The sequence below is a fragment of the Lithobates pipiens genome, unplaced genomic scaffold (assembly GCF_037356315.1).
Source record: "Lithobates pipiens isolate NorthernLeopardFrog02 unplaced genomic scaffold, aLitPip1_a1.2 Scaffold_10, whole genome shotgun sequence".
NCBI lineage: Eukaryota > Metazoa > Chordata > Amphibia > Anura > Ranidae > Lithobates > Lithobates pipiens.
The window spans coordinates 218346546-218370506 of record NW_027507686.1 but is presented as its reverse complement, the minus strand read 5'-3'; the positions used below and the strand labels follow the sequence as shown (position 1 = coordinate 218370506).

At 46.7% G+C, this 23961-nt stretch overlaps 1 protein-coding gene and 1 long non-coding RNA gene across 5 annotated transcripts in view; one reads left to right on the top strand and one right to left on the bottom strand.

The window, feature by feature from the left end:
• The window catches only part of LOC143940167 (uncharacterized), a 75550-nt gene extending 58605 nt beyond the window's left edge, over positions 1-16945 (bottom strand). Inside the window, exon 1 of the long non-coding RNA XR_013263827.1 lies at positions 16817-16945. This is a non-coding gene — a long non-coding RNA (uncharacterized LOC143940167). The remainder of the gene's footprint in view (positions 1-16816) is intronic.
• The window catches only part of CSTPP1 (centriolar satellite-associated tubulin polyglutamylase complex regulator 1), a 235373-nt gene that overhangs the window by 193883 nt on the left and 17529 nt on the right, over positions 1-23961 (top strand). For all 4 annotated transcript variants that reach the window (XM_077461248.1, XM_077461257.1, XM_077461275.1 and 1 more), the window contains 3 exons: positions 3240-3324; positions 10802-10887; positions 11094-11289. In XM_077461248.1, coding sequence (XP_077317374.1) covers positions 3240-3324; positions 10802-10887; positions 11094-11289 — 367 coding nt within the window. The remainder of the gene's footprint in view (positions 1-3239; positions 3325-10801; positions 10888-11093; positions 11290-23961) is intronic.

Genomic DNA, 23961 nt, shown 5'->3' with positions numbered 1-23961 from the left:
TATTAATTATTTATCTGCTCAGCTTGCCCGGGCCCCCCTACTGGCTGGGCCCAGTACAACAGGGCCAGTTGTACTGGCCTATCAGCTGCCCAGGCTGTGCATGGTAGCCAACCAGCTTCTAAATTTAGCTTGCTCAATTAAGCTTTAACAAAAAAAAAATGGAAGCTGATTGGTTTCTATGCAGAAGATGCACCAGATTTTGCACACTCCAGTTTTAGTATATCATCCCCAATGTGCCAATGTGTAGAACAGGGTTTCTCAACCAGGGTTCCTCTAGAGGTTGCTAGGGATTCCCTGAGCAATGGTTCATTTCTGCTTCTCAGGAAAGTTCTCAAGGACACCATTGAGGCGCCTCAGTTCACATTGTGCGCTATACAAGTATTTCATTCATTCATTGATCTTTTTAGTTATCTGTAAGGGGGTAATTCTTCCCAGTAACCACAAGTGTAAGAGGCATTCTTCTAATTGTCCATCACACTGTATGATGAGTTGTAGATTTTCAATTTTTAGCAGGGGTTCCCCAAGACCAGAGAATTATTTCCAGGGTTCCTCTGTGTTGAAAAGGTTGAGAAAGTCTGGTGTAGAAGGCGAAGGTCAAATCATATAGGTTTTTATAGTTAAAAAATTGACCTATACCTATTAATAATAATAGGGGGCTTTGACCTCATAAACAGCCTCCAAGAGCTTGATAGGCTTTTTTCAACCCAAATATGCAACTATCAAGATTATCCGTGACTAGTATATGTAGACTGTATACTATAATTTCAGTAGTATAACCTCAGACTCCACTCTGGCCTTTCTTTGCTGTACAGATCTTGAACCCAAGCCAGTACAATCCGTGGTATTTATTGTATTCTGCATCACAGAGGACACTGCAGTCTCGGTGGTTATTCCCGGCCTTATGTTGAAATATCATTGATTCTTGTCTGCCTTTAACTCCTGCCAAGAGTTTCATAGGCCGCTCCCAGCAGCCTTGTGGCGTGGGGGGGTTTGGGGAGAGAAACCACTGTGAAAATTATAACTGTTCTGCAGATATTTATACACTATGAAAACACATGTCAGTTCTTGACACCCCCTCTCTGCCTACCTTCACTTGAGACATCCTGACCACCCAGGACCCAGGCCATGTTTACAGCATGAGCCTGAGTCTAAATCAGAGGGCACTACATAGAAACGCTGGAGCAGACTGAGGCTCATCATACAGCGGTGAAAATAATTATTTGATCCCCTGCAGATTTTGGAAGTTGGCCCACTTACAATGATAAAAATGATAGACCCTTCATTTCTTTGCAAGTGGTCAAACCTAGAAAATCTGCAGGAGATCAAACAATTTCCCCACTGTATATAGCCATTGCTTAGTACTGTATTTATTGGCGTATAACACTCACCTTTTCACCCTGAAAATCGGGTGCAAATAGTGTGTGCGTGTTATATGCCAATACTGCAATTTGGGCTGCCTAGGAGGGGGGGGGACGAGCGCCATCAGTGTACATACAGCGAGAACCTGTTTACGCAGCAGCCTCTGTAATAGGAAGTCCCGTCTCCTGGGCCAGCATTGGACCAGTGTTCTGTCTATCATAGAAGCCGGTCCAGGAGGCAGGACTTTGTATTAAAGAGGCCGCCGAGTAAACATGAGATTCTCTCTATATGTAATCTGACGGTGCTCATCCCGCCTCCCTCCCTGTACCCTCCGAGGTAGCAGTAATCTGAGGTGAGCCTGCAGATGGGCATTGATCAGGCTGCATTCATGGCAATGGTGAGGCTGCATATGGGTATTGATCAGGCTGCAGATGGGCATTGATCAGGCTGCACTGAGAAATTGTGAGGCTGCAGATGGGCATTGATCAAGCTGCATTGATGGGCAATTGTGAGGCTACAGATGGGCATTAATCAGACTGTAGTGATGGGCAATCATGAGGCTGCAGATGGGCACTGACCCTTATTTTGCTTCAAAGTTCTTTATTTAAAATTAGATTTTTTCCTGAAACGTCCCTCCTAAAATGAAGGTGCGTGTTATATGCCGATAAATGCGGTAATACTTTTATAACTTATTTTAACTACTTTACTAGTCGGGGCCTGTACAGATTACCCTAGAAAGGGAGCACTTGACACATCGTTCCAGCATCTACCAAGCTTGTGAACTTATGCTGAGTACAGTTACACTATAGGGCCAAAGTATGTGGATAAACCTTCCAAATGATTGCGTTTAGGGGCACAATGCCAATTTTTATAAATACATGGTCTGAGTGAGGGGTTTGGTGTGAAGGAACTTGAGTGATACCAAAAGAGTCCTAACTTCAACACTCCTTTGGGATCAATTGGAATGCCAATTGCAAGCTAAATCTTCTCACACATCACGCATCAGTCCCTGACCTCACAAATTCCCTTTTAGGCAATAATCGCCAAAGACGCAATCCATAATCATGTGGAAAACCTTAATGCATATGGATAATTCAACAAGTACATGTAGGTGTAATGGTCAGGTGTCCACAATCCTTTGGTCGTGTAGTGTATTTCCATTCACCAGGTTTGGCTTTTTGCATTGAGATTTCCATGTTTTGTCATTCAACTTCTTCTGTTCTGAGCACAGGTCCAAAGTAGTTTCATTGGTACTGGATGTAAAAGAGCCCTTATGGTGGCCATACACAATGACAGACTATATATTTTCCCAGCCACTCGCCCATGCCACCTTTCTGCACTGCTGGAGCCCTTGCTAACAGTGGATTCCAGTTTTAAGGGAATCCCAAGTGACAATGGTTGGGTCTGAGAGGCCAATCCCCAGAGCTGAACACTCACACAAAACTATGCTGTGTGAGAATAAACCTACTAAACCATCATGGTTGTTATCTCTCCCCATCAATCCACTGCTTTTAGTAATGTTTGGCAGCTGCCATTACATCAACAGGTCAACAGTATTCACCAACCTAAACCAGGAATCTGGTTCCTCATACAAATCATTGTGAATATAAAGCAGCTTGAAGCAATTGGAAGCAGCTCAGGAGCAAGTCAGATGCAACTTATAATCACTTTGACAGAGGATCAAAATCAGGTGGATCAAAATCAGGTGGATCAAAATCGGGTGGATCAAAATCAGGTCAAACTCAAAAGCAACACAGAAACCGATTGAAACCTGTCTACATAAGTCCTAAAAGTTTGTAAAATTGTTTTTACTTGCTCTTTCAGTTTCAGAAAATAGCCTTGCTCCTCTGAAAGTCTAACAAAGTATATGTCTCCTATAGATCTCTTGACCATGAAGGAATATCACTGCCTGCTGCAGATGTTGTGCCCAGACTTTCCCATGGACCTGACACAGAAAGCAGCAAGGTGAGTGAACACAGACAGACAATTCTATAGACATGCCCACACTGTTTAAAATCTTTACAGCAAGCTTATCTGAAATGACAGGTTCCTTGGGTCCAGTCGCTATGCATAGGCAGTGACAATAATCCCTCCTCAGTTTTGGGTAAGCAACAGGAAAGCCAAGAAATTGTCTCTGATCTCCTCTTTGCACCTGTGTGTCCTGTTGGAATGCCATCCAGGTCCCATCAGAGTCTCCCCCTCTTCCTTTTGGTTAATCATGTGCAGGTTGTTAACAAGGCTGAGGACAATTTTAAAGTGGGAAAGAGCACTGTGGAGGGCAGCTCCAGATTGGAAAAGAGTATTGCAGACATTACTTGAGGCACCTTTGACACTAAGAATCGAGCGATCAAACACTGCCAATCCCTCTGTTCTCACAGCTCATTGAGTCAAGAATCCTCCCACTGTTCTATTGTGTTCTGACAGTGGGGTGCCTTTCCCCACTGTTTGACTTGATTGAATTGATTGACTTCTGTACAACCAGGATGCCCATACGTGGATCGAAATCTGGCCAGCCCCTGCTGAACTAGATGAATTTTGATCCATGTATGGTTGGCTTTAGTCTATATAATCTTTTACTGTATGTCCCATTATGCCACCACTGATTAGAGTAAGGCCAGCCATTTACAGAGAAAATGTATTTCCTGTAACCATGGGGTTTTCAAATTTCCTCATCAAGACATTGTTGACAGGAGAATCCCTCCCGTCGAGCCATTGTGTTCTCCTGGTGGGGAAAGCTGTCCCACCAGGGGAACACATTGTTTATTGCTAGCGGCTATAACAGCTGCTAACGATAATCGCATGTAAAATCCGGCAGACAGGATGTACGCAAGTTGATATATATCGATAAACTTGGTACATTCAGCCTGCCCATACATAGCTCGAATCTCAGCCGGTTCCTGCTGAACTTGCAGAGATAGGAATGGTCTATGGCTGGCTTAAGAGGAAACAGAGTTGCTTTGGTGCTGCATGTCACTTCCACATACACTATATTACTAAAAGTATTGGGATGGCTGCCTTTACATGCACATGACCTTTAATGGCATCCCAGTCTTAGTCCCTAGGGTTCAATATTGAGTTGAGCCACTCTTTGCAGCAATAACAGCTTCAGCTCTTCTGGGAAGGCTGTCTACAAGGTTTGGGGGGGGGGGGTGTTTTTGACCATTCTTCCAGAAGCGCATTTGTAAAGGTCAGGTGCTGATGGCGGACAAGAAGGCCTGGTTCGTAGTCTCCGCTCTAATTCATCCCAAAGGTGTTCTATCAGGTTGAGGTCAGGGCCCTATGCAGTGGCGTCACTGGGGCGGTGCGGGGGTGTGGGCGGCACCAGGTGACACCCGCCAGAGGGGGGACACCTGTGGGCAGCTCACTTACTAATGCTGCATGGTCCTCACCCTAAAATTGGTGTCTCGCGGACTGTCTCACACACACAGTGGAGCGGACCGAAGTCGCCTCCCCCTCCTCTCTGTTTACATTTACAGGAGGAGGGGTGGCTTCAGTCCACTCCACTGTGTGAGGGATACAAAGCTGTATCCCGCACTGTTCTGAGGTCTGTACAGTTTTATATATTTGCAAATGGACATGTGCTGGGGGGGCACTATGGGAGGGGAGAGATGGGTCTGCACTCATGAAGGGGGGTCTGCACTAAGGGGGGTCTGCACTCATGAAGGGGGGGTCTACAATGAAGGGGGTCTGCACTAATGAAGGGGGGTCTGCTTTAATGAAGGGGTGTCTGCACTCATGAAGGGGGTGTCTGCACTCATGAAGGGGATGGTGTTCACTGAGGGGGATCTGCACTGATGCAGGGAGGGTGGTCTACACTGAGGGGGGTCTGCACTGATGAAGGGGGGGTCTGCACTGATGGGGGGTGGTCTGCACTGAGGGGAGTCTGCACTGATGGAGGGAGGGTCGTCTGCACTGAGGGGGATCTGCACTGATGGAGGGGGAGTGGTCTGCACTGAGGGGGTCTGCACTGATGGAGGGGGAGTGGTCTGCACTGATGGAGGGAGGGTCTGCACTACACTAAGGGGGTCTGCACTCATGGGGAGGTGGTCTGCACTAATGAAGGGGGGTCTGCACTAATGAAGGAGGGTCTGCACTGAGTGGGGTTTGCACTGATGAAGGGGATGGTCTTCACTGAGGGGGATCTGTGCTGATACGGGGAGGGTGGTCTACACTGAGGGGAGTCTGCACTGATGGAGGGAGGGTCGTCTGCACTGAGGGGGATCTGCACTGATGAAGGGGGTCTGCACTGAGGGGGTCTGCACTGATGGAGCGGGAGTGGTCTGCACTGAGGGGGTCTGCACTGATGGAGGGGGAGTGGTCTGCACTGATGGAGGGAGGGTCTGCACTACACTAAGGGGGTCTGCACTCATGGGGAGGTGGTCTGCACTAATGAAGGGGGGTCTGCACTAATGAAGGAGGGTCTGCACTGAGTGGGGTTTGCACTGATGAAGGGGATGGTCTTCACTGAGGGGGATCTGCGCTGATACGGGGAGGGTGGTCTACACTGAGGGGGGGTCTGCACTGATGGGGGGGGTCTACACTGATGGAGGGGGTCTCTACTTGGTGAGGTGGGTCTGTACTGTGGGAGGGGGATCTGTGCTTAGTGGGGGGGGTCTATACTGAGAGAGGGGGGTCTGTACTTAATGGCGGGGGTCTGTACTGGGGGGGGGTGACACCTATTTTTTCCGCACCGGGTGACACCAACCCTAGTGATGCCACTGGCTCTGTGCAGGCCATGGAAAATAGGAAGAAGTTCTGGACAGCTGCACTCCAAAAATTGCCTTTCTTTTCTTACATCAGAGGACACAGAGCCATAGTAATTTCTACATGGATTATATATCGGACCGACAGGTGCTGGACACTGCTACGCCCCTAAGGCGTGTACTTCCCCCATATAACCCCACCCATTATCGGGAGTCCTCAATTTTTTTCGCCAGTGTCTAAGGTGTTGGGCATGAGTAAAGATGTGCTGTGCTGAGCTCCACGGGCAGTAATTCTTGATGAGAGACAGCCGTGTTAACCGGATCCATTCTGATGTCTTTGTAATGGGCTAAATGAATGGTACCCGGACCCCGTAATCCGCAGAAACAAGATTTTGCTTGCGAACGCTTCTCTTTGAGAGCTGGGCCCTGGGATCCAGTACTTTTTGGTAGTAAGGCCATAAAGTTTTTACTGGCAGGGTGCTGTCGCAGGTCCAGGATTGTGGGATAACCTGAGAGTTCCCTGGTTTCTGAAGGTTTTCTTTAAGGTCTTGGAGCCTACGGTGAAGGGTGAAGATTGGGTTATTCCCTTCCCTATCTTGATTTCTGGACTCTGTGCAGGCCAGTCAAGTTCCTCCACTCCAAACTCGCTCATCCATGTCTTTATTGACCTTGCATTGTTTACTATTACACAGTCATTTTGGAACAGGAAGGGGCCATCCCCAAACTGTTCCCACAAAGTTGGGAGCATGAAATTGTCCAAAATGTCTTGGTATGCTGACACCTTAATAGTTCCCTTCGCTGGAACTAAGGGGCCAAGACCAACCCCTGAAAAACAACCCCACACCCTAATCTCCCCTCCACCAAATGATTTGGACCAGTGCACAAAGCAAAGTCCATAAAGACATGGATGAGTGAGTTTGGTGTGAAAGAACTTGACAGACCTGCACAGAGTCCTGACCTCAACCCGATAGAATACCTTTGAGATGAATTTGAGCGGAGACTGCAAGCTTTTTTGTCCAACATCAATGTCTGACCTCACGAATGCACTTCTGGAAGAATGGTCAAACATTCCCATAGACACACTCCTAAACCTTGTGGACGACCTTCCCAGAAGAGTTGAAGCTGTTATAGCTGCAAAGGGCGGGCCAACTCAATATTGAACCCTACGGACTAAGACTGGGATGCCATTAAAGTCTATGTAAAGGCAGATGCCCCAATACTTTTGGTAATATGGTGGAAGTTGGCAAATAACTGCAACTAAGACCTATATTTAAACCGGAGCCACATTAGACAAGTCCTCTTTGCAGAAATGCAGTACAGAATACCAGGGAACTAATAACGTGCTGTCTTACAGCTTGACATTTCCCAAACAGGTGGCCAGGCTAACACACAAGGCCGAAAAAGACAATATTGTTACCCGTGGAGTGCAAGTGCACAGACACTCTGCCATGAGGTCATCAGTCAGCTGGCAGACTAAACACATGACAGGTAAAGGCACACAATACAGGCCACTGTGTGCCCCTGTGATTCTGACGCTTATTGCTCTCCCACACTCCCCAGTCTATTCTGTCGTACCGCGCCTGCTCTCAGGCTTCACATTTTGTGGGATGGGAGGTAGCGTGGAGGGGGGTTTAACAAAATATTTTACACTTTGTACAGAACATCAAACAGATCTGTGCTGGGCTTTGGAAAAACACATGAAAGAGACGCCTGCAGTAGAGATGTGTTTGAGGAACACTTTGCCAGTGATATCCGTGATCCGAAATGATGTACCCTAAACAGTCGCACATCTGGAGGGCATTACAGTTTGGGAAATCCCTGCTGTTAAAATTATGTCATAACTTGCCTGATCCCTGCCTTTAACAATGTGGTTTACCTCAGTTACCCCTCTGTGTGCTAAAGGCCCTGCAGACTTAAAGGGAACTTTAAGTTTATTTTCATAAAGGACATCATTTTTTTATATTTATCAAGTTTGCAGAAGAAGGGAGCTGTTTTACCCTCTGAAGCATTTGTATTTCTGTCCATCCTGTAATGAGAATTGCTTAGCCCTACCGCACAGCACAGCCAGCTAGGTAACCTTACTTTTTCGATTACAGTTAAAGACTATTCCAACTTGGATTAATGGAACTATGTACAGTATATATCATACCTGGCCGATGTCCTTGGAAGCTACAAATCACTGAAGCAGACTCCGCTACTGATCTGCACTTGCTTCCTAGTCCCGTGCTGAGCAGTTGACCTGCTGCATTCTCAATACAGGAGGTTGGCCGCTTGGCATAGGTGCCATTCAGAGAATGCTTTGCATTTTCTGAATGAATGCAAAGCATTCTCTGAATGGCATCATTGCTGAGTGGCCAACTTTCCGTATTCCGAATTCAGCAGGCTAGCCATTCAGCACAGGCCCCAGAAGCACATGGGGTTCACTGGAGTAGCAGTCTCTACTTTTCAGATTCCAAGGGCATCGGCCAGGAATGGTATACAGGTGCATCTCGTAAAATTATAATATCATCAAAAAGTTTATTTATTTCAGTAATTCTATTCAAAAAGTGAAACTCGTATATTTTATATAGATGCGTTGCACACGGAGTCATTTTGATGGTTATGGATTACGGCTAGTGAAAACCCAAAATTCAGTATCTCAGAAAATTAGATTACAAAAGACCAATAAAACCGTTTATGAGGATCCCAAGGATCACCACTGATCACAGTCCATAAACAGTTTATGAAACAGAGATAATCAGGGGGAGAAGTATTTGAACATGTTCTCCCGCCGATGATCTCCACACAGCAAGAATCCTCATTGGCTGACACAGTAATGGCCAGTTTATGAAGCTACAATCTCATTGGCGATCTGTGTCAGAATTCACACTCCCCGATTTACCAGTTCAGAGGTGGAGAGGGAGTGAAGAGAGAATCTAGGGGGGTCTGAGAAGGAAAGAGGGAGATTATTAAAGTGGTTGTAAACCCTTACAGACCACTTTTACCTACACGTAAGCCTAGATTAAAGCGGAGGTCCACCCTAAAGTGGACCTTCCGCTCATCTGAACCCTCCCCCCTCCGCATGCGCAGTAGGGAACCGGGAAATGAAGCCGAAAGGCTCCACTTCCTGATTCCCATACCCAAGATGGCGGCGGCAGCACCCGAGAGACGATCATGAGATCGGCTTCGGGTGCCGACATTGCGGGCGCGCTGGACAGGTAAGTGTCACTATTTTAAAAGTCAGCAGCTGCAGTATTTGTAGCTGCTGGCTTTAAAAAAAAAAAAACGCGGAGTCCCGGCGGACTCCCGCTTTAAGGCTTACCTGTAGGTGCAAGAAATATCTCTTAAACCTACACGTTTTAGGAGATATTTGCAAAAGACAGGCAGGTGGACTGAGCGTGCCGCTGCTAACCGCGAGCATGCCGTTAGTGACGGCTCCCAAGCACATGTGCGGGAGTGATGTCATCGTGGCTCCAGCCAATCACAGTGTGATTGGCCGGAGCCACGATACCCGGAAAGGAAGATGGATGTTTCGTGGAAGAGGGGACAGCGGTGACATCGCTGGCTCCTGTGTCAGGTACTCTTATCCTGAGTAGTGGATCCACATGCCAGCGGCGGTGAATCGTACAAGCATGGAAGCAAGCACGATTTGCATGGAACAGATTCCAGTGGGGATGCACTCAGACTCCTTCTCTGATGACCAGTGGAAGTAAAAATCAGGGATACGAGTAGTTACCAGCCACACTTCTCCAGGCAGTAATGCAAGCAGCAGTTGTTTGAGATGAAAAAGAGAAAAGAGGGCCTCCACATGGCATAGATCAAAAATTACAAGGTTTAATTGAATAAAAAGTACAACATCAAGGCAGATGGGTACTATAAAAAGATAATCATATAAACAGATAAAAATACGCAGTAGGTATAGCGTAACTAGCGTGGTAACCCAATGCGTGCCTGACCTCAAAAATGCACTTCTGGAAGAATGGTCAAACATTCTCGTGGACACACTCCTAAACCTTGTGGACAACCTTCCCAGAAGAGTTGAAGCTCTTATAGCTGCAAAGGATAGGTCAACTCAATATTGAACCCTACGGACTAAGACTGGGATGCCATTAAAGCTCATGTGCGTGTAAAGGCAGGTGTCCCAATACTTTTAGTAATGGTGTAAATAAATATATATGGCAGCCAATTGGGTGTGCTGCTTGAAAATATTTTCACAAGGAACTTGCTGACCTCATCAGTCTGCTGCTGCTCCTTTGTTGTCTAGTCTGCAGGCTGGGGGTGGAAAAAGGACAACAGTGTTTTTCCTAACTGTGAGTATTGTTATACACCTGGCCATGGTTGTGGGATTTCCCTATCGCTGTGTAAGGAATATATAAATATCAAGACTTGATGGACAAATACAAATCCCTTAGCAGTTAAAATGGCTCCCATAAATGTATTTAAAGTGGATCTTCACTGCATCTGAGCACCACAAACAAAAAATGCTAATTAATTCATTTTTAATATCCAAAGCAAAGCAATATGCCCGGCTATGTAAAGAAATTAAACATTGTTAACAAAAATTATGTTAATTGGCGTGACCCATTCCAAATAGTTTGAACCTCTGGTAGTTGTCTGGAGTTCAGTTTATAACAATACAGTTCATAATCACAAGGACTGTTTTTTTTCCACTCTACCACCATGGAATAGTATGAACCCCATTTTGTTCCTCAGTTGTCCTGAGTGTTTGTTTTAAGTCTGGCTCTTCTGTGTCTTGCCAGGATTGTACTGATGGACGATGCAATGGACTGTCTCATGTCATTCTCCGATTTCCTGTATGCCTTCCAGATCCAGTTTTATTACTCTGGTGAGTGTCCCTCTGGCCACGCAGAACCCATCCATCATCTGCACAACTTGGCAGCTGTGTGTAGAATCTGATGACTGTGCACTGATGTCACCAGTCTTTGAGGAAGCCTGGATGTCTCCAAGACATTTCTGCTGGGATCGGAAACGTGATTTTCTGTTAACGTATTAGTTGTGCACATTCTGAACACTATTCTTTTATGTTTGCAGAGTTTTTGGACAGCGCTGCTGCAGTTTATCAGGATTTGCTCACTGGCAAAAGCTTAAATACCGTCATTGTCCCAACATCACGTTCTGCTACACCACGCCAACGCCAGCCTTCTACTGATGGTGCATCTCTAGAGGGAGTGGAGGCTCCACACTTTTACCAGTGTTTAGAGAACTTATGTGAACGGCTTAGACACAGGTATGTCCCACTAGATAATAAATGTGATAGCCTAATGGGCAGTGATTAACTCGGTAGGTATGGCCCGATTTGTGCAGCAGGCACACAGACCTGGGTCTAGGGCAGCAATATAAGATATACAGTAGATTATAAAGCCTGGTACACACTACAAGTGTAGTGACAGCTCCAGTCGGAGCAGCTGTACTAACCATCCAAAAGTAATATAGATGAGATGTTGTGTTCTGCCAGGGATACAGCCCCCCCCCACCAGAACACTTCAATCAGTACTCTCTGCTATTGGCTGAGAGTGCTGATTGGGAGTTGGTTGGCTGCTGGTTTTCCAGTGTGCTCGTCCAACGTCCGAGCTACATCACCAATCTTGTCTCCAAATATCACCCAGATCCTCTCCAGCATTTCTCCAGAGCCTCTCCCATCCTTTGGAACTCGCTACCTCCACCTGTCCAACTATCCCCTACTCCTGCTACCTTCAGGCGATCCCTGAAAACTCATCTCTTCAGCAAAGCCCATCACATCTCTGACTAATCTTCTACCACTTCCATCAGCTCATTCCCCACAGTTACAACCTTTTGTACCACCTGCCCCACCCTAATAGATTGTAAGCTCTTCTGAGCAGGGCCCTCTTAATCCTCTTGTATTTTATTGTATTATAACTATATTGTCTCCTTTTTATATTGTAAAGCACTGCGTAAACGATTGGCACTATATAAATCCTGTATAATAATAATAACAGAAGGGTGGCATACGCACGGGCCAGATGACAGCTGTTTTTTTTTTTATGAAATCAGCCAATGTCTCCCAGCATTCGGTCCGTGTATATGGGACTTAAGACATAAAGCGTTTTTCTGGATATCTTGGCCATATGGCAATCACCCACAAAATAAGTCTGGCAGTAATGCCTGGTACACACTACAAGTTTCTGGTTGGAGCCGCTGTACTAACCATCCGACGTTAGCGATCTCCCCAGCTGAGCATGCTCGTTAGACTGACATACACAAGGGACAGAACATTCCAATCAGCGCTCTCTGCCATTGGCTGAGAGCGCTGATCGGGAGTTGGTAAGCTGATGGTTTTCCAACATGCTTGTCCCACAGACCAACATACACACGGGCTGAATGTCGGTGGGTTATTATTGAACCGACTGAAGTCTCCCGACATTTGATTGAAGGAACACTATATCCAAATTCGAAACCTTACAAGAGCAGCTCTTTCCCTCCACCCCTCCCACCTTTCCTGCCTAACCTGTATGAAAACAATTTGTGTACTTGCATATATCTGCTCCAATCCCATCAAGTGATCCTGTAGCTCTGGCTCAAAAACAGCTGGGAGTTCTGGGAGCTATAATGTCACCCATAGGCTCTCCTATTCCAGCTGCTTTCAGCACTCCCTCTTCTCCCCTGCAGCTGCTGCTCACTGACACAGGGGATCTGGGGCTGCAGGGTTATCTGAATGAACCGAGCAGAATAAAAATAGGTCAATATGTATGAGAAAAAAAGTTATCCTTGTCTCTTCAGCACACAGGTGTGTTAAATATTGTGTTCTCTGCTGGCAACTATGGTTCCTCCTTTCAACTCTTATGCTTAAGGATGGGCTTTGGTTTTTTTGCAGCTCCACATGCCCGAGCCTGCCAGGCAGCTAAAGCTGGCTATAGATTATCTGCAGATTTTATATGGTTAGATGGAAAAAGTGTACGCTCCATGTTCGCTAAACTGTGTGGATGGAGGAATCTCCCACTTTTTCCATCTGACCATAGAAAAGCTGCAGATAATCTATAGGTGTATGGCCAGTCTTACACTGTGCAGTGCTAATCAGAGGCAGTGAGACATTTCCCAATCTCTACAGCTGCTGATCGGGAAATGTCTCATTGCCCGTGATTAGCGATGCGCAGTGTAAGCTTCCTGGTAGGCTTGGGCATGTGGAGCTGCAAACACGCCTGAGCCCATCCTTGCTTATGCCATTATAGCACACAGTGAAGATGCACCCCTCCCTCTCCACAGCTGAGCACCCCTGTGAGTGTGGGGGGGTCAAGCAGAGAGCCACACAGCTCCAAGTAGGGCTATCACAGCTCCAAGTCACTTTGGATAAGTCTCTATGTGCTTGCCACATCTTACCACTGGAATTTCCATCTTGCAAAACTGCTCCAGCTCCTTCAAGTTGGATGGTTTACGCTTGTGAACAGCAATCTTTAAGTCTGACCATAGATTTTCTATTGGATTGATGTCTGGGCTTTGACTAGGCCACTCCAACACATTTACATGTTTTCCCTTAAACCATTCAAGTGTTGCGTTAGCGGTGTGTTTGGGGTCATTGTCCTGCTCAAGAATATCCCTGTATTTAGCACCATCCATCTTTCCCTCAACTCTGACCAGTTTCCCAGTCCCGACTGCTGAAAAACATGGGGATGGGGATAGTACTCTTTGGGTGATGTGATGTGTTGGGTTTTCGCCAGACATAGCAATTGCTTTGATGGCCAAAAAGTTCAATTTTTGTCTCGTCAGACCAGAGCACCTTCCTCCATACATTTTGTGAGTCTCCCAGATACCTTTTCGTAAACTCACAAACTTGCCATTTTGTTTTTTGCGGAAAGTAATGGCTTTCTTCTGGCCACTCTGCCATAAAACCCAACTCTATGGAGCGTACGGCTTATTGTCGTCCTATGTACAGATACCCCAGTCTCTGCTGTGGAACTCTGCAGCTCTTCCTGGGTTACCTTAGGTCTCTGTGCTGCCTCCTCTGATTAATGCCCACATTGCCCGGTCCGTGAGTTTTGGTGTGCGGCCATCTCTTGGCAGGTTTGCTGTTGTGCCATGTTCTTTCCATTTGGTTATGATAGATTTGATGGTGCTCCTAGGGATCATCAAAGATTTGGATATTTATTTTTTTATAACCTAACCCTGACTTGTACTTCTCAACATTGTCACATTGTACATTGTTTGGAGAGTTCTTTGGTCTTCATGGCAGTGTTTGGTTAGTGGTGCCTCTTGCTTAGGTGTTGCAGCCTCTGGGGCCTTTCAAAAAGGTGTGTATATGTAATGACAGATCGTGTGACACTTAGATTGCACACAGGTGGACATTATTTCACTAATTATGTGACTTCTGACGGTAATTGGTTGCATCAGAGCTTTTTATAGGCTTTATAACAAAGGGGGTGAATACATATGCACATGCCAATTATCAATTTTTTATTTCTGCAAAATATCAGTATTTATCAGCATATAACACGCACGTTTAGGATGGAATTTTAACCACTTCGGACCCAGGCCAATTCCTACATGTAAAATTCCTAATTTTTTTGCTAGAAAATTACATAGAACCCCCACACATTATATATGTTTTTTTTAGCAAAGACCCTAGAGAATACAATGGCGGTCATTGCAACTTTTTATCTCGCACGGTATTTGCGCAGCAATTTTTCGAACGCATTTTTTTCAGAAAAAAAACAGTTTCATGCTTAAAAAAAAAAAACAGTAAAGTTATCCCAATTTTTTTGCATAATGTGAAAGAGGAGGATACGCCGAGTAAATAGATACCCAACATGTCACGCTTCAAAATTGTACGCGCTCGTGGAATGGCGCCAAACTTTGGTATTTAAAAATCCCCATAGGCGACGCTTTAAATTTTTTTACTGGTTACATATTTTGGGTTACAGAGGAGGCCTAGGGCTAGAATTATTGCTCTCGCTCTAACGTTCGCGGTGATACCTCACATGTGTGGTTTGAACACCGTTTTCATATGTGGGCGGGACTTACGTATGTGTTCGCTTCTGTGTGCGAGCTCACGGGGACAGGGGCGCTTTAAATTTTTTTTGTTTTGTTTTTTATTGTTAATTTTATTTTCATTTTTTTTAGTTTTACACTTAAAAAAATAAATAAAAAAATTGATGACTTTTATTCCTATTACAAGGAATGTAAACATCCCTTGTAATAGGAATATGGCACGATCGGACCTATTTACAGTGAGATATGGGGTCAATAAGACCCCACATCTCACCTCTAGGCTGGGAATAATAATAAAAAAAAAAACGATCATGGCTTCCTAGCCAGATCGGCGCTGTTAATTTGAATACCGAGGCGGGCGTGACGTCATAACATCGCGCCCGGCCTCCGAACGATCATAGAGTATGGGAATCAGGAAGTGGAGCCTTTCGGCTTCATTTCCCGGTTCCCTACTGCGCACGCGTGAGTTGTGCTGCGCAATAAGGATGGTCCCCGCTGTCTCTGGGATCCGTGTGTTTCCCAGCAGGCAGCGGGGGACCTTCGGAAAGGGTCGTAGATTCTGCGGAAAGGGGCGTACCTTCTGCAGAATCTATGCCGGAAGTGGGTGCAGATACCTGTACTGTACAGGTACCTGCACCCCCCTCCCCCCTGAATGGTGCCAATTGTGGCGCCGGAGGGGGGGAGGGTTCCAATGAGCGGAAGGTCCACTTTAGGGTGGACCTCCGCTTTAACCATACAGCACTGTACAGTTGCTGTAAATACTAGCATCATACAGGCTGTCTATTGCAAGGTCCATTATGTGTTAATTGTCTAAAGAAGAGCTTATCCTTTAACAAGCATGGCGTGTTATATACATCTGTAATTCTATCATTATTGCTGTAATGTCTAATGTAGTTGAAGTAGCACCACTCCGGGGCAGTACTGTGTTGTGCATGTATTCTTACTGTGGTCTATGAGCCTGGTACATTCTTCCCATGGGTGTGTTGATGTGCCGAGTAAATACCGGGGTCACATAGCTGTGGTGTCCCTTAGGTGCTCATTGTGAACCCTGCACCTGGGAGAGGTGGGAAGGAGAAGGGGCCTATTTCCAGGGCACAGATTCCTACCGAGGATTTGCTATAATTCTTACTGATCAGATCACTGATTGTAGCTGGGCCCTTAGGGACGAGCCTTGTCAGTATATCGCACTAAGAACTTGCCTGTTATGCAATGTGTATGACGGGTATATAAAGTGTTTTAAAAGCCGGGGAGAAGAACAATTGCTGCTTTAAGCCATGAGTACACACAGATAAATTATTTACAGTAATGGCAGACCTAAAGACCAGTGGAGACAGTAACTATTTTGCAAGGGTCCCTTTTATAAGCCGATCTGGGCTTTTGTGCTTTAACAATGAATGGCTCATTTTTCATCTTCTGTGGCTGTTGAGGGATTACAATTCACATCAAAGTGGATGTGACTTGGAGCCTCCTTCATGGAGAGTTATCCTTATCACCCCAACCATTCTTCTTCCAGGCAGGAGCACTAACCCTGCTGAGTGCATTATTTATTAGAGTATTAAAGCAGACCTTGCAAAAAAAAAAAAAAAAAAAAAAAATATATATATATATATATATATATATATATATATATATATATATATATATATATATATATATATATATATATAACCCCAGTGCAAAATTTGGTAATAAAAAATATAAAAAATAGCAGAAGATGCCTATTAACTTACACCTCGACTAGATGCTCGCCTAGTTGGCGGCTAAAGATTCCACATTTTACAACAGTGCATTATCGTAAGATTTGAGATACACACCTGTCCCAGGAGGCTGTGGTGAGTCTGAGTGAAGTCGTATGCAGGAGCTTATTGTTGCAAGATTTGAGATCCTCAGCATGTTCAGTCTGTGGTAATGCTGAGTGGCGTCACCCGCATTTAAAAGAGCAGGCCAGAAGGGGTCAAAGGTAAGCAAAGGTATGCTTTTTCCAGTTGTGTTTTTTTTTTCTTTTTTCTTTAACCACTTCAGCCCCGGAAGATTTGGCTGCTCAACGACCAGGCCATTTTTTTGCATTTCGATACTGCACCGCTTTAACTGACAATTGCGCGGTCATGCGGCGCTATACCCAAACAAAATTGACATCCTTTTTTCCCACAAATAGAGCTTTCTTTTCCTGGTATTTATATCTAAAAAATTGATATAAACAAATAAATGGTATTTATATTATATATATATATATATATATATATATATTTTTTTTTTAAATTATTTATCATTCAGAATTTTCTAATACGCATGTAAATATATATGTGTGTGTATTTCTTAGATACACGCTAGGCTGAGATATTTTTTGAAGCATTTGTACCTGCACCGTCTATTGCCTATGTGCTAGATGGCACCTAAGTTCTCTCTTGCGGGTACATCTACGCTTGTTTGTATGCATGCTATGCATAAATGTGAGTCTGCACGCATACATACGATCAACATGCCTTCTTGCCTTCCTCACACGCATGCTTAACCTCTTTCTAAAATAGTAAAAAAAATTCACACAAAGTGTTCATAAGTATTATGAATATTACTGCGGTTTTATAAATTATTTACACATTAATTATTCTTTATTTATTGATTTTTTTTTACAATGAATTTAAATGCCATTTATTTATATCCATTTTTTAGATAGAGCCGCATCCGTATATATATTTATACGTGTATAAATTGTGTTGTTTTCACTTTACTGCACACTGTTTAGCCCAATGTCCGCTTTTGTGCTCTTTTTGGCCGATGCTGGGACCTGTTGCCCCATAGCGCTGGTGTTCTGCCGAGAAAGGTTCTCTCGGCGGATAATGTCCCCCCTGTACTGCCCAGGCGCAGCGCTTGCATAGTACGAACCGCCGAAAATAGCTGAAGCGGAAGACCTGTGAGTCAGCTGTGCACTGCGCCTGCGTTCCAAGACTGTAGTAAGACACCACTTTGTAACGGGGCCCCTCGCCAAGCTCCAGGCATGGCCTCGCTTCGCTCTGCAATTTTTTATTCTGACTCTATGTCCACTTGGATGGTGAGTCTTGAACCTGGACTCGGCAGAATTTAGTAATTGCGCAGGTGCCGTGTACAGCTGACTTGCAGGTGTTCAGCTTCACGGCTTGGTTTGTGCTCTGACATGCACTGTTAACTATGGGACCTTATACAGACAGGTGTGTGTCTTTCCAAATCATGTCCAATCAACTGAGGTGGACTCAATCAAGTTGTAGAAACATCTCAAGGATGATCAGTGGAAGCAGGATGCACTAAGCTCAATTTTAACGGCGAAGACTATGAGTAATTATTTACATGGGATTTTTTTCCAGTTTTTATTTTTAATAAATTTGCAAAGATTTCAAACAAACTTCTTTCACATTGTCATTATTGGGGTACTGTTTGTAGAATTTTGAGGAAAATAATAAATTGAATTCATTTTCGAATAAGGCTAGAACATAACAAAATGTGGAAAAAGTGAAGCACTGTGAATTCCTGTTTCTTATCTATGCCCATTTAATGCCTGCAGATAGCCAGTCATTGGCCTTAAGCAAGAATTTGAATGTTCAGTCAAAAAGGACCACTATTCCCATCACTGGCCATACATTTGTCTTCTTTTTTTTGTTTTGTTTTTTTGTTCAACCACCGGGTTGAACAAAAGAAAATGACTCAAATCCCTCCAGCTGTGCTTATGTATTCTGACAGTGAGGATTTTTCCACGCCATCAGAATACACTTATCAGCACCGCCAGCTATAGCCGGTTGTGCTGCCTGAGAGAAGAATTCCAATAGGCTGGTTGCACCCAAGTCGATCAAAAGATTGACTTGGATACAAGCCCATACATGGATCAAAATTTGACCGGTCCCTGCTGAACCGACAGAGTATCAATTCATGTATGGCCGGCTTAACTGTATATGAATATTACTTGTAGCCAGTGTATGCAATCCCTTTTTCTCTTCTATTCATTGAAGGACACAGTGAAGATCAGCGCATCTTGACCACTGGTTTATATCGCCACCTGCAGGAGTCGGACACTAGGTACGACGTATAAAAAGACTTCCTAGAGATGGACCCTGCCGGTGGAAAGCCTCTATTTGCTAACAGTCGAATTTTTATGCCTAGCATCAAAGAATTAGAATGTCAGAATCTGTACTGCGATAATTTTTTTCCCAGTGGACTCCCTCTTTAAAGGAAAAAAATAATTAAAAGCCAGCAGCTATAAATACTACAGCTGCTGACTTTTAATAAATAGACACTCACCTGTCCCAGGGTCCAGCGATGTCGGCAGCCGAAGCCGATCAATCACTCGGCTCTCGGCTGCTGCCGCCGCCATTCCTTGGTGAGGGAATCAGGAAGTGAAGTGTTGCGGCTTCACTTCCCGGTTCCCTACTGTGAATGCGCGATTCGCGCAGCACAATGGGAATGGTCCGCGCTGTCTCTAGGACCCGTGTGTGTCCCAGCAGACATTGCGGCGGGACAGGAAGAAGCATAGACTCCTATGGGAGTCTATGCCCGGAAGTGGGTGCAAATACCTGTCTTATGAATGAAATACTTGTATAGCGCACAATGCGAACTGAATCGCCTCTAGGTCTTAGACAGGTATCTACACCCCCCTTCCCCCTGAAAGGTGTCAACTGTGACACCGGGGGGGGGGGGGGTTTGATGAGCGGAAGTTCCACTTTAGGGTGGAACTCTGCTTTAAGTTCTCATAGGGTTCATTAGGCTGACATTTGTGGTTCCCAAGATGCCAGTTTTGGGTGCAGCGGCGGCATCTTTGCAGGCGGTGGTGTGATGTTGCTGTGCTGAGTTGTTCTTCTGTTCTCCCATCCTTCTGTGGACACTGCTTTGGGGACGTCCCGGCGGTCAATATCTACTGATCTTCACCATATCCTTCAATGAATGGAAAGGAATGTGGGAGTTTTGTATTTACCGTAAAGTCTTTTTCTCTGCATTCATTGAAGGACACATCACCCGCCCTTCTGGTTGTTGTCTTTTGAAGTTTTTATATGTTCTCTCCATTTGCTGCTTACCACTAACAGAGGCTGTGCTAGCAGATGGGGGGTGTCATAGACGTTGTCCACTAGCAGGACATCCTAGCATCCTACTCCAGCAGATGTAGGAGAAAAGGATTCTACAGGGAGTAAAAAAATTCAATTTATTTGCATCCAGAATATATAATATACATGGTGCAGTTATGCTTTTTAAATGTACTGTGTCCTTGTACAAAATTGCTCCATTAATGTTCAGTAGATGTTGTCTTCATGGAGGAATGACTGGTCTTCTTCATTAGCCTGTGACTCACCATTGCAGTGCCTGCCTGTCTCCACTTGCTCACATGACAGCTGTAATGTAGCCTTTTGTATGCATTTGGTTTTTTCAGTTACTGCATTTATATTCCCATGTGTTCTTTGCTCAGTTACATTGAATATGCTGGATTAGTTTTGACATTTAGTTGCCACGGCAACACTGATGAATTGCTCCTTTTGTTGTCAGAGATGCCTTGGCATCGCTTTCTCACACTGTACATATTCTGTAGGATTTCAGCCCCTCGTTTATTGTATTGTGTGCTGCGTTCCTCTCATGTGGTTTGGTTGCTTTTAGAAAAGTTCCTTTGCCGAGGTAGGCTGTGTCCTGTTAGTACATGTCATGACATAAGTGGTATATAAAGAGCCACGGGTCCATCGTGTGAACACACCGCCAACCTGCAGCACTCAGACTGCTGAAGTAAACATGGAGTATAGGGAATGGTTTTAAAGAGTTGCAAATTTGTTTTCCGAATTTTTGATTTTGGAAGTCACAGTGACTTAAAGGTGAGTGGATGCGTGTCATTAAAAAGGAACTTCACTCTCACTATAGGCCCCCCCCTTACCTGTGCCACTGGTTGTCCTAAAAAAAAATGCATGCCCGGTGTCTGGTAACGTGCTCCTTCACGGCTGCCCACCCGATCCCATGCCCCCATTTGTGATACGGATGCCAACAGAGGCCAGGGTGTGCCGTGGGCCACCAGAGGCCAGGGTGTGCCGTGGGCCACCAGAGGCCAGGGTGTGCCGTGGGCCACCAGAGGCCAGGGTGTGCCGTGGGCCACCAGAGGCCAGGGTGTGCCGTGGGCCACCAGAGGCCAGGGTGTGCCGTGGGCCACCAGAGGCCAGGGTGTGCCGTGGGCCACCAGAAGCCAGGGTGTGCCTTTGCGTTCTGGCATCCGTCCCCTTTGTGGCTTGATACTGCACATGCATAGTGTGCCCGAGACTGCTCGGCACATGGGTAGTGTGTCCGAGACTGCACAGCCCATGCGTGGGGCACCTGAGACTGCACAGCGCATGCATAGTGTGTCTGAGACTGCTCGGCGCATGCGTGGTGTGTCTGAGACTGCTCGGCGCATGCGTGGTGTGTCTGAGACTGCTCGGCGAATGCGTGGTGTGTCTGAGACTGCTCGGCGCATGCGTGGTGTGTCTGAGACTGCTCGGCGCATGCGTGGTGTGTCTGAGACTGCTCGGCGCATGCGTGGTGTGTCTGAGACTGCTCGGCGCATGCGTGGTGTGTCTGAGACTGCTCGGCGCATGCGTGGTGTGTCTGAGACTGCTCGGCGCATGCGTGGTGTGTCTGAGACTGCTCGGCGCATGCGTGGTGTGTCTGAGACTGCTCGGCGCATGCGTGGTGTGTCTGAGACTGCTCTGCGCATGCGTGGTGTGTCTGAGACTGCTCGGCGCATGCGTGGTGTGTCTGAGACTGCTCGGCGCATGCGTGGTGTGTCTGAGACTGCTCGGCGCATGCGTGGTGTGTCTGAGACTGCTCGGCGCATGCGGGGTGTGTCTGAGACTGCTCGGCGCATGCGTGGTGTGTCTGAGACTGCTCGGCGCATGCGTGGTGTGTCTGAGACTGCTCGGCGCATGCGTGGTGTGTCTGAGACTGCTCGGCGCATGCGTGGTGTGTCTGAGACTGCTCGGCGCATGCGTGGTGTGTCTGAGACTGCTCGGCGCATGCGTGGTGTGTCTGAGACTGCTCGGCGCATGCGTGGTGTGTCTGAGACTGCTCGGCGCATGCGTGGTGTGTCTGAGACTGCTCGGCGCATGCGTGGTGTGTCTGAGACTGCTCGGCGCATGCGTGGTGTGTCTGAGACTGCTCGGCGCATGCGTGGTGTGTCTGAGACTGCTCGGCGCATGCGTGGTGTGTCTGAGACTGCTCGGCGCATGCGTGGTGTGTCTGAGACTGCTCGGCGCATGCGGGGTGTGTCTGAGACTGCTCGGCGCATGCGTGGTGTGTCTGAGACTGCTCGGCGCATGCGTGGTGTGTCTGAGACTGCTCGGCGAATGCGTGGTGTGTCTGAGACTGCTCGGCGCATGCGTGGTGTGTCTGAGACTGCTCGGCGCATGCGTGGTGTGTCTGAGACTGCTCGGCGCATGCGTGGTGTGTCTGAGACTGCTCGGCGCATGCGTGGTGTGTCTGAGACTGCTCGGCGCATGCGTGGTGTGTCTGAGACTGCTCGGCGCATGCGTGGTGTGTCTGAGACTGCTCGGCGCATGCGTGGTGTGTCTGAGACTGCTCGGCGCATGCGTGGTGTGTCTGAGACTGCTCGGCGCATGCGTGGTGTGTCTGAGACTGCTCGGCGCATGCGTGGTGTGTCTGAGACTGCTCGGCGCATGCGGGGTGTGTCTGAGACTGCTCGGCGCATGCGGGGTGTGTCTGAGACTGCTCGGCGCATGCGTGGTGTGTCTGAGACTGCTCGGCGCATGCGTGGTGTGTCTGAGACTGCTCGGCGCATGCGTGGTGTGTCTGAGACTGCTCGGCGCATGCGTGGTGTGTCTGAGACTGCTCGGCGCATGCGTGGTGTGTCTGAGACTGCTCGGCGCATGCGTGGTGTGTCTGAGACTGCTCGGCGCATGCGTGGTGTGTCTGAGACTGCTCGGCGCATGCGTGGTGTGTCTGAGACTGCTCGGCGCATGCGGGGTGTGTCTGAGACTGCTCGGCGCATGCGTGGTGTGTCTGAGACTGCTCGGCGCATGCGTGGTGTGTCTTAGACTCCACAGCACATGCAAAGTGTGTCTGAGACTCCACAGCACATGCAAAGTGTGTCTAGGGTTGCCACCTGTCCAGGATTGGAATCATGCGTCTGGGTTTCCGACTGCCTGAAACCCAGACACATGATTCAGACTGGATTATAGCTTCCCAGCAGGGTTGCTGGCTGCGGTTGTCTAAGCTAAGAGTGTCTGTTAAACTCTCTTTCACACTGCCCAAAGCCAGCAACAACCTAGCAACCCCCACAAACACACACAGACAGGAGAGGGGGATTGATCTGCTCCTCTTCCTCCTGCCCCTACCCCTCTGTGTCTGCCCCACACTCCAATCTCCAGTGCTGTGCCTCAGAAAAGGAACATGGGGGTTAGAAATTTGAAGTCCAGCAGCTTCAGATACATCTGGATGAGAGGTGCTGACTGCCAAGGGTTGAGTGAGCTCACCATCCATCTCTGTCTGTGACTGAAATCCCCCCCCCCCTTCTCTCTCCTGCCTCTGAGTACACTAAGGTAAATCAGGGTTCTCAGAGCACCCCTTACATCAGAGTTCCCCTTTACACCAGAGGCTGCAGTGTTCCCCATTACACAGAGTGCTCTCCATACATCAGATTTCTCAGTGTTCCCCCTTAAATCGGGGTTCCCAGAGCATCCCTTATGTCAGAGTCCCCAGTGTTCTCCCTTACAGTAGAGTCTGCAGAGTCCCCCCTTACATTGAAAGGCAACTCTGCAAATTCAGATGTAAAAGGGGAACTCTGTGGACTCTGATGTAAAGGGGGACTCTTGTTATTAATGTCATATGATTAGAAATGTTATTTAATAGCAAAATATATGTATAGTTTATACTATATAAAAAAAAAATTGCTATGTGCCGCTAAAGTGTTCAGGTTTAACTTAAAGAAAAGGTGGCAACCCTAAGTGTGCCCGAGACTGCACAGCGAGTGCGT